General features: G+C 37.6%; 1 protein-coding gene across 1 annotated transcript in view; it reads left to right on the top strand.

Moving 5' to 3' along the window:
* Positions 1–16,897, top strand: part of CCDC67 (coiled-coil domain containing 67) — a 141,089-nt gene that overhangs the window by 106,038 nt on the left and 18,154 nt on the right. Inside the window, exons 8-10 of the mRNA XM_006897180.1 lie at positions 1,711–1,816; positions 7,463–7,660; positions 9,619–9,705. Coding sequence (XP_006897242.1) covers positions 1,711–1,816; positions 7,463–7,660; positions 9,619–9,705 — 391 coding nt within the window. The remainder of the gene's footprint in view (positions 1–1,710; positions 1,817–7,462; positions 7,661–9,618; positions 9,706–16,897) is intronic.

Raw genomic sequence — 16,897 nt, 5'->3', positions numbered from 1 at the left:
CATCCTGAAAAATCTACAACCAGGAGGGGATAAAATAGATGGATGAGACCTTCTAAGAATCAAATCCCTATGCACATCCAAAAACTTCTCTACAGGGTAAAAGGGAAGCCACAAACTGGGAAAAAGTAATGACATGTCAGATAAGGGACTTATATCTAGAATTTAGAAAATACTTGAGCACCACAAACAAGATAAAGGTAAATCACCCAATTGAAAAATGGGCATAGGATATGAACAGACAGTTCACCAAAGAAGACATTCAGATGGCAAACAATCAAAATATATTTCTAAGTGGCAAACAAAAGTTATTTTCAAAATAATGTATACAAGTATATCCTGGTTGTATGGAAAACAGCTTCATTTTTACATACACATGCATAGGGAAAAGACTATTAATATTGAGTCCTGGTGGCCAGAGTACCTAGTGGCTGCACTGCAATCCCAAAGGCATATGGTTTTAATCCACCAGCTGCTCTGTAGTAGAAGGAAGAGCAGTCTCCTCCTATGAGATTTGCTGTGGTTGTGTCAAGTCAGAACTGACACATAGCTGACCTCCAGCAGATTTTCAAAGGCAATTAATCACTTGGGAAGAGACTGCCCAGCCTTCTCCCACAGAGCAGCTGGTGGCCTCGAACCACATGCCTTCAGGATTGCAGCACAGCTCTTGCCACTGGGTCACCAGAGCTCCCGTGAAATTTATTGCCCCTGAAGTCTCACTGGAGAGTCAGCTCTGGGTCAGGTCTGACTCAAATTAGTAAAGCCTAATATCAAAAACCAAAACCGTACTCTTTTTCCTGCCTGTTGTTGTGTACATAGAGTCAAAAACTGACCCATAACTGACCCTCCAGTGGGTTTTCAGAGGCAGTTAATCCCACAGGAGGAAATTACCCATCTTTCTCCAGCAGAGCAGCTGGTGGATTCGAGCCACATACCTTTGTGTAAGCAGCACAGTTCCTTACCACTAAACCACCAGAGCTCCTTTTAAAATGTTATGTGTCATCAAGCCTAAAATTGTGAACTTACTCAGATTTTGCCAATGCAGTCTTTTTGTTCAACCTAATTGCTAGTAGAGCAGCTGTTAGAATTGAAGTGCATATTCTGGGTTAGCAATCCAGCTCCTTACCCAGTAGGCCACCAGAGCTCTTTTCTCTGCTAGTTATCATTGATTTTGTGTTTTAATTATTTTCATTTTATAAACTCACCTCATTTTTAAAAGTGAACATTACTTGCTTGTAGGAAGTAGTATACTTCCTGGAGGAAATGTGATTTTTTTTTTTAATACTAATTTTTTCTTTTTTCCTTTAGTGTCCATTTGTGGTTGCAATTCCATTTTATAAATTAAGGAGCCGAAGAATGGATATATTTGAGCTCTCTATGGTTAAGACTGTCAGATTTAATCACTTTTTTAATCACTTTTATGGAGTAATTGTTCCCCCCGGGCTCTCCCTTCATAATTCCTTTTTACTATGCAAAAGCAAGACTAATGTATTGCCTTTCTTTTTTAATGGGTTCCCAAACTAGTTTATTATCACCTTTTCTTCTTATCCAGAAATACTAGTATAATCTGAATATATTCAAACTTGTAGATTCTGTAAATAGACATGTTTCTGACACACTAATGACATAACTCTGTAATCAACAATGGTTTAAATTAATAATAGAATCAAAACAGTTTACTAAGTTAATCTTTTTGTTCTTTTTGTTTTACAGACTTGAAGCATCTTATTCACCTCATAGTAAAGAAACAGAAAGGAAAAGGAAAGAATTGTTTTCAGTGGCTCCTGATCAACCAAACCATGAAAAGGAATTGAATAAGGTACAGAAAAGAATGAGAGGACACATCTACATACACACTCTTACATACACACAGGTTTTTGTTGTGATTTAAGTGAAAGTTCACAAAGCATTTTGACATTCATTCTGTCATCTCATTTTGTAACATTAACTACAATACCTACAAATTCTGGGCATCCACTTACTGGGTTTTCCATGGTTATCAGAAAATTACCATTTCTGCTGCCTGCCTGCTGCTGGAGAAACCAGTCTTGAGATAGGGGTCACAACAGAAAAGGCAGATTTCTAACATTCTCTTAAATAGAAGATGGGGGTATGAACTTCCCAAATCAGCCTCAAGGAGGGGAAGATCATTTGCAAGTTAGGTTAAGGGAGTGGGGAAGAGCTCATGTTTACTCAGCACATTAGGAGAGAAAGGTGGGTTTATTTTAGAACAGTAGTTGTTGTAACATGCGAGTTGGAAGTGACTCATAGCTGACCCTCCAGCCCAAAAGCAGGCAATTCTAATCCACTGGCTCCCCTGTGAAGACAGATGGGCAATCTCCTGTGTGATTTACAACCTTTGAAAATCTGCTGGAGGGTCAACTATGAGTTGATTCTAACTCAATGGCAATGACCAAAAGATGAAAAAGTCTTATACAATATTTGTCCTTTTGTAACTGACTTTTTTCAGTCAGCATATCCTCTAGATACATGTTATACAGCATTTTGATAATTGTTTGTTGTTTTTAAATGTTGGGCAGTACTCCATTGTGTGAATACTTTACCTGTTTGTCTGTTGATGAACATTTGGGTTGTTTCTACCCCTTTGCTATTCTAAATAATGGTGCAGGGGACATGGGTGTGCATTTATAATTTCATGCCAAAGTTCTTATTCCTTTAGGATATATACATAGCAGTGTAATTGCTAGAACTGACCTATAGCTGAGCCTCCACAGGTTTTCAGAGACCGTTTTAATTGAACAGATTACCCATCTTTCTCCCATGGAGCAGCTAGTGGCTTTATTCTCATACAAAACTGTATCTTGTCTTCTCTAGCAAAAACCAGTAATGGCATTTTCTTCTCATGAGTTTATCATAGTTAGTATTTACCTCTCTTGCCTATAGTGTGAGGATCTGAATATCTTGCTTGAATCCACAGTTAACACTCTAGCAGTCAGAAAATATGGAAAGGCATTGCACAGGGAAAATCTATAGTTAGGGACCTTTCCAAATTCTTGAGAAGTAGTGATGTCAGTTTGAGGACCACGGTGTGTCTCATGCAGGCCATAGTCTTTCCAGTTACTAGCTATGCATCTGAGAGCTGGACAATAAATAAGGATAACAGAAAAAGAATTGATGCCTTTGAGCTGTGGTGTTGGAGAAGAGCCCTGAATATCCCGTGGACAGCGGAGAGAATGAACAGATATGTCTTGGAGAGTGTGCAGCCAGAGGCAAGAATGATGAGGCTTCATCTCACATACTTTGGACATGTTGCTAGGAGGTGCTAGGTTGCTTGGAGAGGGGCATGATGTTGGAAAGGGTGGAGGGTCAGCAAAAAAGAAGAAGACCCTCATCCAGGTGGATTGACATGATGACTACTGCAATTCACTCTTGTGTGTCAGGAAGTGTGAGAATGGCTCAGGACAGGACTGAGTTCAGATCTTTTGTTTATAGGGCCACTATGAGTCATACTCCACTCAGTGGCACCTAACAACAACAAACAATCTAAACAATTTAGATTTATAAATTTTACAATTTAAAGTATAAAAAAGATGGCCATGGTTTTTATTTACCAGCAGTCTCACACTGAGTAAGTAACACTAATAAGGCGAGGTTCTCTCACAGCTGTAGAGACACATAACTTGAATTGTTTGTGTAAATTCAGCAGATTTATATTGAGCATCTAGTAGGACTGTTACTATTCTTCAGATTCCTGCAGGAAATAGGATGCTGTGAAACATAAATTCCGTCTCTCAAATACCCATCAAGGGAATATTTGAGGTTATGTGTAGAAACCTAATCAAAACCTGCTACTATGGAGTGGATTTCAACTCATAGTGGCCTGAATTTCTGAGGCTGTAAATCCTTGCAGGAGGAGACATCCCCATTTTTCCTGTTGCACAGCTGATGAATTTGACCCACCAGCCTTTTGTGTACAAAGGTGTTACCAATACATTACTATCTTCTTTATACTTTGAGCACTTTATAGTGTGTAAACCCATGAAGCTGATTTTGCTGATAGTTAAAAACATAACTTTAAAACATCATCCCTGCCTCATGTCCTCAGTAGATGCATTGTGAGAAAAGATTGATTAAAGTGACCCAAACTGTAGTAACACTATTCTGAATCTCATAGAAATAGAGTAATAAAACCTTGGCTAATATAAAGAATCTACTATTTTCCACAGTTTTCCTGTGGAAGGAGGGACTATGAGGGACAAATCTCTTTCTAGGCTATTGGACCCCACTAGACTGTGCAGTGTTGTTCAGAAAAGGGAATAAATAGATTGTATATAAATAGCTATCATTTCCAAGAAGTGTTTGTGGAAAGCATTTCCATTCTCTTGTAATAAAACCAACAAGAAGCACGTATTATGAATCTTATAAGTGTTTGATTTCCATTTTCTTTTTTTCCAGTAAAAAGCTATTTTCAGTAATTCATTTTGTGATAAAATAGGCCTTTTTAATAAAGCCAGAAATCACTTGGTGTTCAGGTAAATTAATCTAATTTAGAAAGAAGCTTTGCAGAATAGCTTGTTGCTTTAACATTAAAGTGTTGCAAAAAAATTAACTGTTTACTCCTTTTTCATAATAGCATTTTAAATTTTTTTACACTTTAAAAGTTTATTTGAACAGGAACATACTAAACTCCCCTACTTTCAAAGCCCAACTTTGCACATTTCTGTTTCCCTTCATCTGGTTTCTTTACCTTTTTAAAATTTTATTAAAATGTACGAAGAAGAGCATACACCCATCAGACAATTTCTCCATGTATAACTAAATAACATTGGCTACACTCTTCAAGTATTTTGAATACTTTTATTCAACATAATTGTATTACTCTAGAACAAACTTTGCAAAACAAATAATCTTGCTGCTTCATCAAACAAATTGCAAGGGAATAAACCCTGGAAATAGATCAGCTAGATTAAAAGAGACTTGTAATATTACCCTTAGGCTTGGAATCAAGACTTTATATCTTCTTTGCTCCCATGATATAAATCATTTCAGCCACTTTCTTTCCCTGAGAATTGTTTTTCTTTTTTCATCTGTAAAATTCTGAGAAGTTACCATGTGATTTCTAAGGTTATGTCCAACTCGGAAATTCTAAAAAAAAAAAAAAAAAAAGGTAATAGTAAGAATAGATTTAGAGGACAGATTGGCAGCTATAAATCTGGCAATGGACCAAATTTGCTTTCTGGATGTGTGCACATTCGTGTTAGGTCATCCACCTTAGGGAACATTCCTAGAACCCTGCTTTTTTTTTTTTAATATTAATACGGTTTTAAAAAAATACCGGTTTACATATAAAGTTCATATACATTGTATAACCCTGCTTCTATGGCAGATCGAGCCATCTTCTAGGAGTTGGCCCACCAACAGGTAGCATAGTGCCATAGGTAAGCCTCTAGAGTCAGACTGCCTTGCTCCTATGATGTGCATGTAAAACAAATTTACCTTAATTCTCTAATCTGCAAAATAGAGTCATTGCACCTGATCTCAGAGAGTTGTGGGGATTCAATTCAGTGATTAATGGACAGTACTGAGAACACAGGAAGCTCTGGTAGCCTAGTGGCAAGGAGCTGCTTTACAATCCCGAAAGCACATGGTTCAATGCCACCAGCTGCTCTGCGGGAGAAGGACGGACAGTCTTCTCTCATGGGATTAACTCCCTGCTGGAGGGTCAGCCATGAGTTGGTTCGGACTCTACGATATGCAGCAACAACTTAGAACACATACAAGCACAGATGAGAAAGAGACTATGCGAAGACATTTTAGCCAGTCTCGATGTACAGGGTCATACTTAGCTACTACTGTTTAATTCAACAAAACAAAGTCAAAAAAGCATTTATTAAGATTTTTTTTACTCAATAGTAACTTTTCATACTGACTAGATAATTGATGATCTCCAGAAATTGTGGTTAAATATGGTGCTATTCTTGCTTTATGTTCTTTTTTTAAGATATATACTGAAAAGTTCAAAGATGAAATTTTAAAAACTAGTTCCATAAATCAGTAGTCTGAGGCAAATGCAAACAAATCCCTGGTGGATGGCCTCTGCTTAGGGCTCTGGCCTGAGTTCTCACAACCATTCCAGGTCCTCCACACTCCTTTGGCTTCTCGGGCTCTTCTTACTTTATATCCTTTGGGAGGTTATTATTATTTGTTTTTTAAAATAATTTTTTCCTTTGTGATTTTAAAAAAAGTTTATAGAAAAATTAGATTTTAATTCATTCATTGTTGCACATTTTTATCCCCTCTCTTTCCTTTCCCCATCTCCCAGTTCACTTTTTTGTTTTTTAAATTGTTGTGCAATTAATTACCTCTCTCCGCCAGTCCTCTTTGCAGTGTACTTCTTATCTGGTCTGTTGCCTAATTATGTATTTCTTTTAAACAGCTCCTTTCTTCATCTGCTGTGGTGCAATGTTCATTATCTATCCCCTCTCAACCTATTCTCTTCCCAAGCCCACATGTCAGACTTGCTTTATAACAATGCTGCAATGAAAAAACTGGTATAGTCATGCAAGAGAATGCTATGCAGCACTGAAAAACAATGACTCATAAAACATTACACAACATGGGTGACCCTGCAGGACATTATGCTGAGTGAAATATCTCTGTCATATAAGGACCAATATTCCATAGTATCCCTGCATCCTTTGCTTGGAATCCCGCCATTATCATCTCCCAATTGACTCATTCCTCCTTCAGCATTCAGTTCTAATGTCTTTCTGCTCTGGGAATTCTTTCCATGCATGCTCTTCACTGTAGCCTCTTTCCTGATATTGATTATTATGTTACTAAAATTGTTTCTATTTCTGTTTCTCACTGTACTGGCAACTTTTTTGTTGTTCTTGTCAACTTTGTTTCTAAATCTCTAGGATTAGAAACAGTGAATGGTGGGGAGGTCACGTGGTTCAAGCATGATGGAGAGAGGCTACTCTAAGGCAGAGGTTGTAGGAATAGAGAACAAAGGCCAGGTTTAAGACATGGTGACATAGAACTGACAGACTTCCCTGCATGATTGGACTGAGATGATGAGGTTAAGGAGAAATCCAGGATGCTTGAGAAGTTTCAAATCCAAGGACCAGCCAAGATTAAGAGTATAAGAGAGGAGATATACACAGGCTTAAGCAAAGAAGGAGCCAATGCATTTTTGTGGATACTTTGAGAGTTTATTACAATGTAATTATGAAAAGCATAATTAGCATTTCACCATAAATTGAAGTATAATTTAGTCAGAAAGCACTGATTTCAAAGCCAGGAGCCTAGGTAATTAGTGTTAAAACTTTAGATAAGTCATTTAACTTCTCTAAGGCAAATTTTTCTCCCTAAGTGTTTGAGAATGCTTTCTTCACCTTCTTGTAAAGAGTAGGTATTAAGAAAAATATATAGGCAATAAAAGCTCTCAGTGGCACTGTAAATAAAAGGATTGTTACTGTTTCCTGGAATGTCCCTGCTGCAGATAAGGGGCCAGCTCTATGCGGGGGACGAGTACCACAGCTCTGAGCAGGAGAGAATGAGGGGTGAAATCTCTGAGCTCACAGCAGAGCTTCATCAGAAGGAGGTCACTATAGCAGCTGTCATGAAGAAGGCCGCCCTCCTGGAAAAGCAGTTAAAAGTGGAGTTAGAGATCAAAGAGAAGATGCTGGCGAAACAGCAGGTATGCGGGCAGGGACTGCACTGTCCAGATGATGTTGTCCTCAGAGTCACCTTCAGTATCAACTAACAACAGTATTGCTCTTCTTGTCATGGTTTCCAAGGCTGACATCACAGAAATGCTTTGTGGCATCACATTATAATATTCATGACATATAAAGAGGTGGTGCAATATAATTTAATTCATTCTCACCCTATTAGTTTCCTGCAGAAAGCAGTCTGATGACTTCACACAATATGATCTAGTCAAAGATCTCTTCCTGAATTTCTAGAGCCTCCTTTCCATTAAGAGTTTACTCTTGAAAACTCTGTAGTCTTGAGCACTTCCCACTGCCCCATCTCAGATACTTATTTTTGGATTTTCAATAATGAATGGTGGAGGCATAAATACCAGTGCCTATGTATTCAGCGCATAGCATGCTACATGCAGGAGAACAATAGCTGTACCATTGTGCTGTTAAATTACAGCGGGCAGCTTCCAAGTTTATTGTTTAAGCTTCTTTATTCCCTCCCTCTTTCTTTATCTCTCGTCCCCCATGGCCCATGTTCTCTCCATTCTTCCTTCTTTCCTTTCTGCTTCTTCCTTGTTTTCTCTCTTTTATCACCAAATGGTGACCTCTCCTGAAGGCATGAGATTTATCTGTTCTCCCAACCCCAATTCTGTAAGTTTTCCATGTTCCCTTAAAAAACTTTAAAGCATGATAGGGTCACTTCAAAATAGAACAGTTATTGAAATCCTATCCCAGGGAGCTCTGGTGGCCCAGTGTAAAGAAGCTACACTGCAATCCCAAAGGTACGTGGTTCGAATCCACCAGATGCTTCACTGGAGGAAAGACAGTCTCCTCCTGTGCCAGTCAGATGCTATTTGATGGTACACAAGAAAAAGAAGTGGGGAAAAAATCCTGTCCCATAAGAAAACAGAAAGATTCAACATTTGGTCCACTAAAATAAACTTTAAAATGTTATTAATTCATACAACATACAGGAAAATACTGCAATGTATTAGTTATCTAGTGCTGTTAGAACAGAAATACCACAAGCATGTAACTTTAACAAACAAATATTCTCACATTTTGAGGAGGATATTGTTGTGGTTATGTGGCAGCCAGTAGAAAACCAACTCATAGTGACCCTCCGTCGGGTTTTCAGAGGCTGTCAATCTTACAGAAATCCAAGATGGTAGAGTCAAACCTTGTGCCTGTGGGTTGTCAGTGCAACTCCTTACCACTGGGCCACCAGATGCTAACAATGATCTGAGTAGTTACCATATCAGTGATTGTTATTTGAACCTTTATGATCTTTGCATTTTCTAGATCTTTGGCATAGAGCATATAATATATTTTTGTAGTTTAGGAACAACAGTCTTCTTAAAGGAAATATTTTCAATGGAAATAAGCCTAGATTAATAAAAGGGCAGAGAATACTGTATATAAGTACTATATAGAAGACAGCAGGAAAGGGGAAATACATTCAGAGAGAAAATGAAGTAGTTACGCTACAGAAAAAAAGGAGGCAATTTGGCAGAGAGAATTAGGAAGAACAGAATTAACATTCAAAATCATATATTGTGTGTAATAAAAATGAAGTAATGAAGAGTGTTATTCATGCATGTTTTAAAAAGTATTATTCTTGATAATTTAAATGTAGTATAAAAATATAAATGAGAATTGGAATTTTGGAACTGGAAGGAAAAAATAAATGATTCATTCTTGTAAATCTCTGCTTTTTAATTTAGCATCGATAGAGAAAAGGAGAGTAATGTAGAACCTGCTACTATGTCAGGACAGGTCAGAAATGAATGAGAGTAGCTGTTTTATGATGATACTGAATAAGAAGACATGTATTTCTTTTCACTAACACTCCAAAAATATTTGGATATTAACAAAAAAATCGCTTGCTCAGAATTAGAAGGGGTTTTTAATGAATTTCACATAAACCTATTGTGTACTAATCTTCTTTTAGGTCATAGATATGAAATATAAAGCTGTCAGAACTGAAAACACGCATCTGAAAGGAATGATGGGAGATTTAGACCCCGGACGACACATGGTAATATGCTGAAACTATTTCATGAATTGAACAAAATGACTTAGTTGGTCAAGGCTTACCCTGGACACACTGACTGCTATATGTTACAGACATTAATTAAGGTGGCAGATTATCTTCCACTTCAGTTGAATTTACAAACTTTAGATTGGAACATGAGAATTTCTAATTTTAACTCTTATTGTGCTCTTCCTGGATTGGCCTCTCTTCTGATCATTTCCTCAAACGTGCTACTTCTTAGCATTTGCTCTTGAGTTTCACCAGAAATCTTGTTTCTCACATGGCCCCTTTCAGATGTCACTCTGAAAGCTGTCCCTGAAATCCCAGCCACAATGAACTATTCCTTCTGCACTTGGTTTGTATTGCAGTCTGGCCTGTTTTACAGCCTGTGGCGTTTCCCACTGGATGGTGAGCTCCCTTGGGGATAAGAACCACTGTTGATCATTGCATACATTCTGTTTGTTTAGGAAATGTTGATTGAATAAAGACTACAACTAAATTAGTGATTGATAATAAGAATTTCAGATTGTAACCAGTGGATCTACAGGTTTAGATAACGGAATATACACAGACTGTATACCTTTCAATTCAGTTCTTAAATATAGAGGTGATTTTTATATATAACTACAAGTGTTTTTAGTAACTAAAGAAATATTCTCCTTGGCGGTTTAGCATTTATTTATTGGATAGAAAATAATGTTTTCCATCTGAAGAACAGAATGAATAAGAGGTGAGCCGAGAATTTACCTGACCTGGCTGCGTTTCATCAGCTGTAAAGTGGAGGAGTTGGTTTCAGCGCACTCCTCAGTTCCTTCTTAGGATGTGAGACTAATTAAAACAAAACCAAAAATTGCAGTCAAGTTTACCCCACTCATGGTGACACATGTGTGTCAATAGAAGTGTGCTCCACAGGGTTTCAAGGTCAATGTGATGTTATGAAGAAATAGAAATACTTGTTAGGTACCATTGCATCAGCTTCAATTCATAGTTGCCCTGATTACAACGGAATGAAGCTTTGTTTGATCCTGTGCCATCCTCATGAACTCTACTATGTTTCATTAAGAAATGCCTGTTGTTGTTGTTGTTAGGTGCCATCGAGTCAAGCGTGACTCAAACTGACCCTATGAACAAGAGATCCGAACTCTGTCCTGTCCTGTGCCATTCTCATCATCTCTGACATACTGGAGCTTGTTGGCGCTAATCCATCTCATTGAGGGTCTTCCTCACATACGCTGACCCTCCACTCTGCCATCAGGGCTAATAGCTTCCTAGGAATATTCAAAGCATATGCCTGCATGTTTTCATTTTAATCTTGTTTCCTCTTTCTCGTTGTCCCTAAATCTGTTTTGACTCACCGCTGATCCTGCAGGGCGTTCCCAGGGCTGGAAATTGTTCTGGCGGAGACTGTCCATCTTTCTCCTGGGGAGTTGATGGTGAACTTGAACCATTAGAGAAGGACAGGCTTTGGGTTAGCAGAGTGGCTTCATTTTGGTGGCTACTGTCAAACCATATTTCTGCCTTTAGGAAAGTACATTTTCAGTCAGTCCTACCAGATAGAGGTGGTAGTTTTCCTTTTCCATTTTTGCCAGTCTGATAAGTATAAAATGAATTTGCAATAGTACATTAATTTACATTTCTCAGATTATATGAATTAGTTCTATTCTTTGCTCATTTCTCAGCTGGGTTATCTTTTAAATCGGTTTCGAGGAATTTGTTTATGATTTTTTTTATATACAAAAAACCCCATTTCATTTGTTGAAATGTCTCACTTTGTTTATAACCTCTTAGATTTGTTAAACAACAAAGTTCTCTCTTAATTCCATGTGGTTCCAGATGTAGTCTCTTGGATTTTATTCAAAGATATTTGTATTTTTTTAATCTAAGTTCTTTTTTTCTTTTTTTACTTTTTGAAATCTAAGGTGTAATTAACTTTTTCACCTTAGTTTTTAATTTCTTTGAATTGTAGTTTTGTATATGTTATATGATTGTTGTTGTTGATAGCCACCAAGTCGAGCACAACTCACAGTGACCCTATGAACAAAAGACCTAAAGCCTATCGTCGTTTCTCAGAGTTCATAGTTTCTAGAGGCTTGTTGTTTAGGAAGTGGATGCCACTCCTGCTTCCAATACTATAGAGTAACATGAAAACTAGAGGAGAAGGTTCCTTACGGAAAATAAGTTTCTCCACCTAAAGTTCTATGCCCAACAAAGTATAATTCAAGTGGGACAACAGGACACATTCACACACATAATACCTCAAAAAACAGATAGAAACTCAATTTAAATTTTATATGACACTTGCTGTACAGAGGTAACTCATGGTTGCTGTGAAGCTGAACACTGTGACACTGATGTGTCAAATAAGATAATGGTTACCCATGGTGGGCAGAGTTTGGTGGAGCTCCCCGATTAAAACAAGCTTGGAAGCAGGAGTGGTATCTACTTCTGAAATAGCTTGCCTCTGGAAACCCTATGAACCTAGAGAAAGAATGAAAGTTATACAAGCGTTCAGGTCTTTCGTTCATAGGGTCACTAGAAGTTGCCTATGACTTGATGGCACATAATGACGACGACACCGATACTTGAGTTAAACCATTTCTCTTGACAACTTCCTGTTGGATTAAAGAATTTACAATTTATAATAGAAAATTCCTTTCAAATAACATGGCATGGCTTTTCATTTTTTTGTACTGCTTTATATTCTTCAGCAAGATCTTCCTTTGTATATACTCAGTGTCTTTCCTTTCAAATTTACTCCTTGATGTGTTATGGTTCTTGTCTAACTGTGGATAGAATATTTTCCTTTTTCTTTATCTGAGAACTTATGGCTAGCTCAAATATTGTGTTAATTCTAGTATGGTTGTTACTAGAGTTTGTTCGGCTTTTTAACAGTATATAATCTCATTGACAAAAAGAATTTTGTCTCTCCTGCCATTTATACCACTTATTTTCCATTACATTTGCTGATACTATAAAAAAAAAAAGTTAAATTAGTGGCTTCTGGCAAACCTGTCCAGCTTCTACCTTTCATTTAAAGGACTTTGCATTTTCTTTCTAGGATAATATTGGTTTATTATTTTATTTTGGAAGTGGCATCCAATTCCAAACAACATGCCTCTGTAAACTCTATGAACTTTGATAAATGTCAATAGTTGTAGAGTGTCTTCAGGCCTTTTGTTCATAGGGTTGCTATGAGTCAGACTCGACTCAAAAGCAATCAGTAACTACTACAACAACAACATGATTTTATTACATTTATTACATCAACTCTTAAATTACGCAGTATTTTTATTAGGAATGATGGACATGTTTTATCAAATGCCTTTTTAACATCTGTGACATCATTCCAGGAGTTCATATTTATTCTCATTCCCAAAGAAGATGATCCAACCAAATGTTGAAATTATAGAACAGTTTCATTAAGATCATATGCAAGCAAAATCTAGCTGAATATTATTCAGGTATGGCTAGAAAAAATCATCTCAGAGAACTGCCAGAAATTCAAGCAGAATTTAGAAGAGGCCATGGCACCAGGGATATCATTGCTGATTTTCGTTGGATCTTGGCTGAAGACAGAGAATACCAGAAGGATGTGTATTTGTGTTTTATTGACCATGCAAAGGCATTTGACTGTGTGGATTATAACAAGTTATGGCTAACACTGAGAATAATGGGACTCCTAAAACACTTGATTGTATTCATATAAAACTTGTACCTAGACCAAGAGTTTGTTGTGCAAACAGAGCCAGAGAATACTGCATGGTTTAAAATCAAGAAAAGTATGAGGCAGAGTTGTATTCTTTCTCCATACCTATTCAGTCTGTACACTAAACAAATAATTCAAAGTGTGTCCTCAGGATTGGAGGAAGATTCATCAAAATCTGCATTGTGTAAATGACACAATTTTGCTTGCTGAGTAAAGGGAAGAACTTGAAGCACTTGCTACAGAAGATCAAGGACTACAACCTTCAGTATGGATTACATCTCAACATCAAGAAAACCAAAGTTCTTAACCACCAGGCCAATAGGCAACATCATGACAGATGCAGAGATAGTCATGATTGCAGAAGTTGTCAATGATTTCATCTTGCTTTGGTTGACAGTCAACATTCTTGATACCAGCAGTCAAGAAATCAAAAGACAAGTCACATTGAGAAAATCTGCTTCCATGGACCTCTCCTTAATACTAAAGAGCAATGATATTTGCTTTAAGACTAAGATGCACCTGATCTAAGCCATGGTCTTCTCAATTGCTTTTAATATGCATTTAAAAGTTGGATAGTAACAGAGAATGACAGAAGAATTATTGATGCCTTTGAGTTATTATATTGGAAAAAAGTTCTGAATGTGCCATACCTGTCCTGGAAAAAGAGAAAGAAACCATCGTGCTCTTTGGAAGCAAGGATGGTGAAACTTTGTCTCACATACTTTGGGCATGTCAGTTCTTGGAGAAGGACATTATGCTTCAAAAGGGAAAGGGTCACTGTAAGAGAGTAGCACTCTCAACAAGATTAATTGATACAGTGACAGAAGCAATGGGCTCAAATGTGTCGGAGATAGTGAGAATGGCACAGGATAGGGCAGGTTTCAGATACGTTGTTCATGGGTTTACTTTAATCATACTTGCCTTGACAGCATATAGTAACAACAACAACATGGTATGTTTGATTCAAGTATAGTAGACAGACTTCTGTCACTGTGTCCTTTGCAATTTCAGAATAAACATTCTTGATCATATTCCAGCATTCTTCACTTCTCACTAGATTCTATGTGATCAGGTTTTACTTAGAAGTCTTATCTCCATAGTCCAAGACTTCTGCCATCTGTCTCACCCCACCTATCTACCTGTTTCTGCTCAGTGACCAACTCAAACCCTCTGCTTGAACTTGGCTTTCCCAAATCTCATCCATGGTATTTAGTCTATGCTCTCTTGTGCTCTAAAACCTTCACATCTGGTTTTCTGTCTGCCTTAATATACCATTGTTTGCTTCTACTTAATGTGGTCTAGCTCTGTTAATGCTTTCAAGTCTTTATGAATAAACTGCATATGCCATGGAAAGTCCTCCCTGGTTTTTCTCTCTCCTCTAAGCATTCCTTCTGAGAGTCATCATCCTATCTTTTATTACCACTTCATAGCCTGGTGGTACCATAGTTAAGCAATTGGCTGCTAACCAAAAGGTGGGTAGTTTGAACCCACCACAGGCTCTACCAGAGAAAAGACCCAGAAGAGATCTGTTCCTGTCAAGATTGTAGCCTGAAAAACACTCCTGAGTTCTGCTTCAGCCTGTAGGTCAGTGTGAGTCAAAATCCACCCGACTGCACACAACATCAGAGCACAACAGCTAAATCAACTGCTTGCCTGTTGGCCCCTCATCCCCTTGTTAGACTCTTTGAGGGCAGTTCTGAGTTCACTGTTGTACCTCAGCCTTCAGTATAATGCCGGAAGTACAGGCAATAAGTGAATTATTGAATAAACGAGTGTGTGAATTAATACATTATTGGGCTCCTTCTGAATCCTTTAGTTTCATTTGACTTGGATCTACCATCAACACCCATTGTAACAGTAGTCAGGAAATCAAAAGATGAGCGTCATTGGGAAAAAAAATCTGTTGTCAGAGACCTCTGTAAAATGCTAAAGAACAAGGATGCCAGTTTAAAGATAGGTGTACCTGATACAAGAGATGATATTTTCATTTGCTTCCTTTGCGTTTGAAAGTTGGACAATGAATAAGGAAGACCACAAAATCAATACCTTGAGTTGTGATGTTGAAGAAGAGTACTGAATATCCTTGAGAGCAGAAGTGGCCTGTATCTTATACTTCCCACGTATTTGGTAAAGTTTACAAATTAATTTCTCTTCAACAACTCACACACAGATTGCTCCATGACAATCATCTGTTCTTCCCACCCACCCGGCCTCCCCCTTTGCCTTCTTGTCCTTGCTTTTGGGCACACGTTGCCCCTTGGGCCTCGTGTAGTCGAATGCTCTAGCTCAACGAGTCCTGACGGATTACTTGGTTTCCCCTGCAGTCTAAGACTCACGAATAAGTCACATTCCTGGAAACCATTTAATGCCAATCACGAGACTGTCAAAACATGACATAGTCTCACCCCCGATAGCAGGTGGTAATAATTTATTTCACATTAATAATGAGTTCCCTCTCGATGCTGTTAAGTTGGTTCTGACTCACGGTTCTTGTGTCAGCGTACCTGTCCTCCATGGGACTTGAGTGTGTGATTTTCAGAAGTAGATCACCAGGCCTGGAGCACAATAGTCTAACTAGAGAGTTCCCCAGCTCCCCTGACCAGGCTCAAACCTCCAGCTCTTCAGTTAGCGGTAAAGCACTTAACCTTTCACACCACCTGTGGCCTCCTTTTTATATAATTTAATACATAATTATAATTTACATTATTTTTTCCATGCATGTTATTTTGTCAATTCAATTTTATGTGTATTGCGTTTTTCATGAGTGCATGGTTACTTTTTCATACTTGGATTATTCCTATAGCTTTTAACACGTGCATGCCCATTGCCTCAATATCATTGGCATTGAGTCCGAACTGACTCAAGGCTGATCCTCCCAGGGGTTTCTGAGACCAAATTGCCTAGGGGAAGGTTGTTTATCTTTCTCTCGTGGAGCAGCTCGTGGATTCGAACCTCCTCTTTTTGAGTTGGCAGCACAACTCTCTTCCCACTAGGCCACCAGAGTTTCCCATATATATCTGCTTTAACATTCGTTTATTGGATATTTTTTTTTTAAAAAAGGAATGCTTTTGGTGTATATACTCTACATATTGCTTTTAAAATAGTATTTAATCAAATGTATTTCATGTGGGATTGTAGTTCACATGGGAAATCATCTTTATAATCACTCTTTATTTGTGTGTATGTGTGTGTATGTGTGAAGGTTTAAAATTAACTGATAATTGAAATTATTCAGGCAACTTCCAGAAAAGAGAATATTCAAGTGTGTTTTAGATAAAGAAAAAAAGAGTAAAATATGATTGGTTTTAAAAATTTACAATCTTTTATGCCATTTATTTAGAATGTATTTGTTTAAAAATTTCATGAAGAAACTATAAGTAATTGATGCTGAAATTTCCTCTGACATTAAATTTCATATATATATATATAATCTTCAGCTCATACTAAAATAATTATGATGGTTTCCTTTCTAGACACAAGAAATTATTA

The sequence above is a fragment of the Elephantulus edwardii genome, unplaced genomic scaffold, assembly GCF_000299155.1.
Source record: "Elephantulus edwardii isolate Elephantulus edwardi_28Jun2011 unplaced genomic scaffold, EleEdw1.0 scaffold00203, whole genome shotgun sequence".
NCBI lineage: Eukaryota > Metazoa > Chordata > Mammalia > Macroscelidea > Macroscelididae > Elephantulus > Elephantulus edwardii.
The sequence above is the reverse complement of the archived record's forward strand: the minus strand, read 5'-3'. Positions and strand labels throughout refer to the sequence as shown.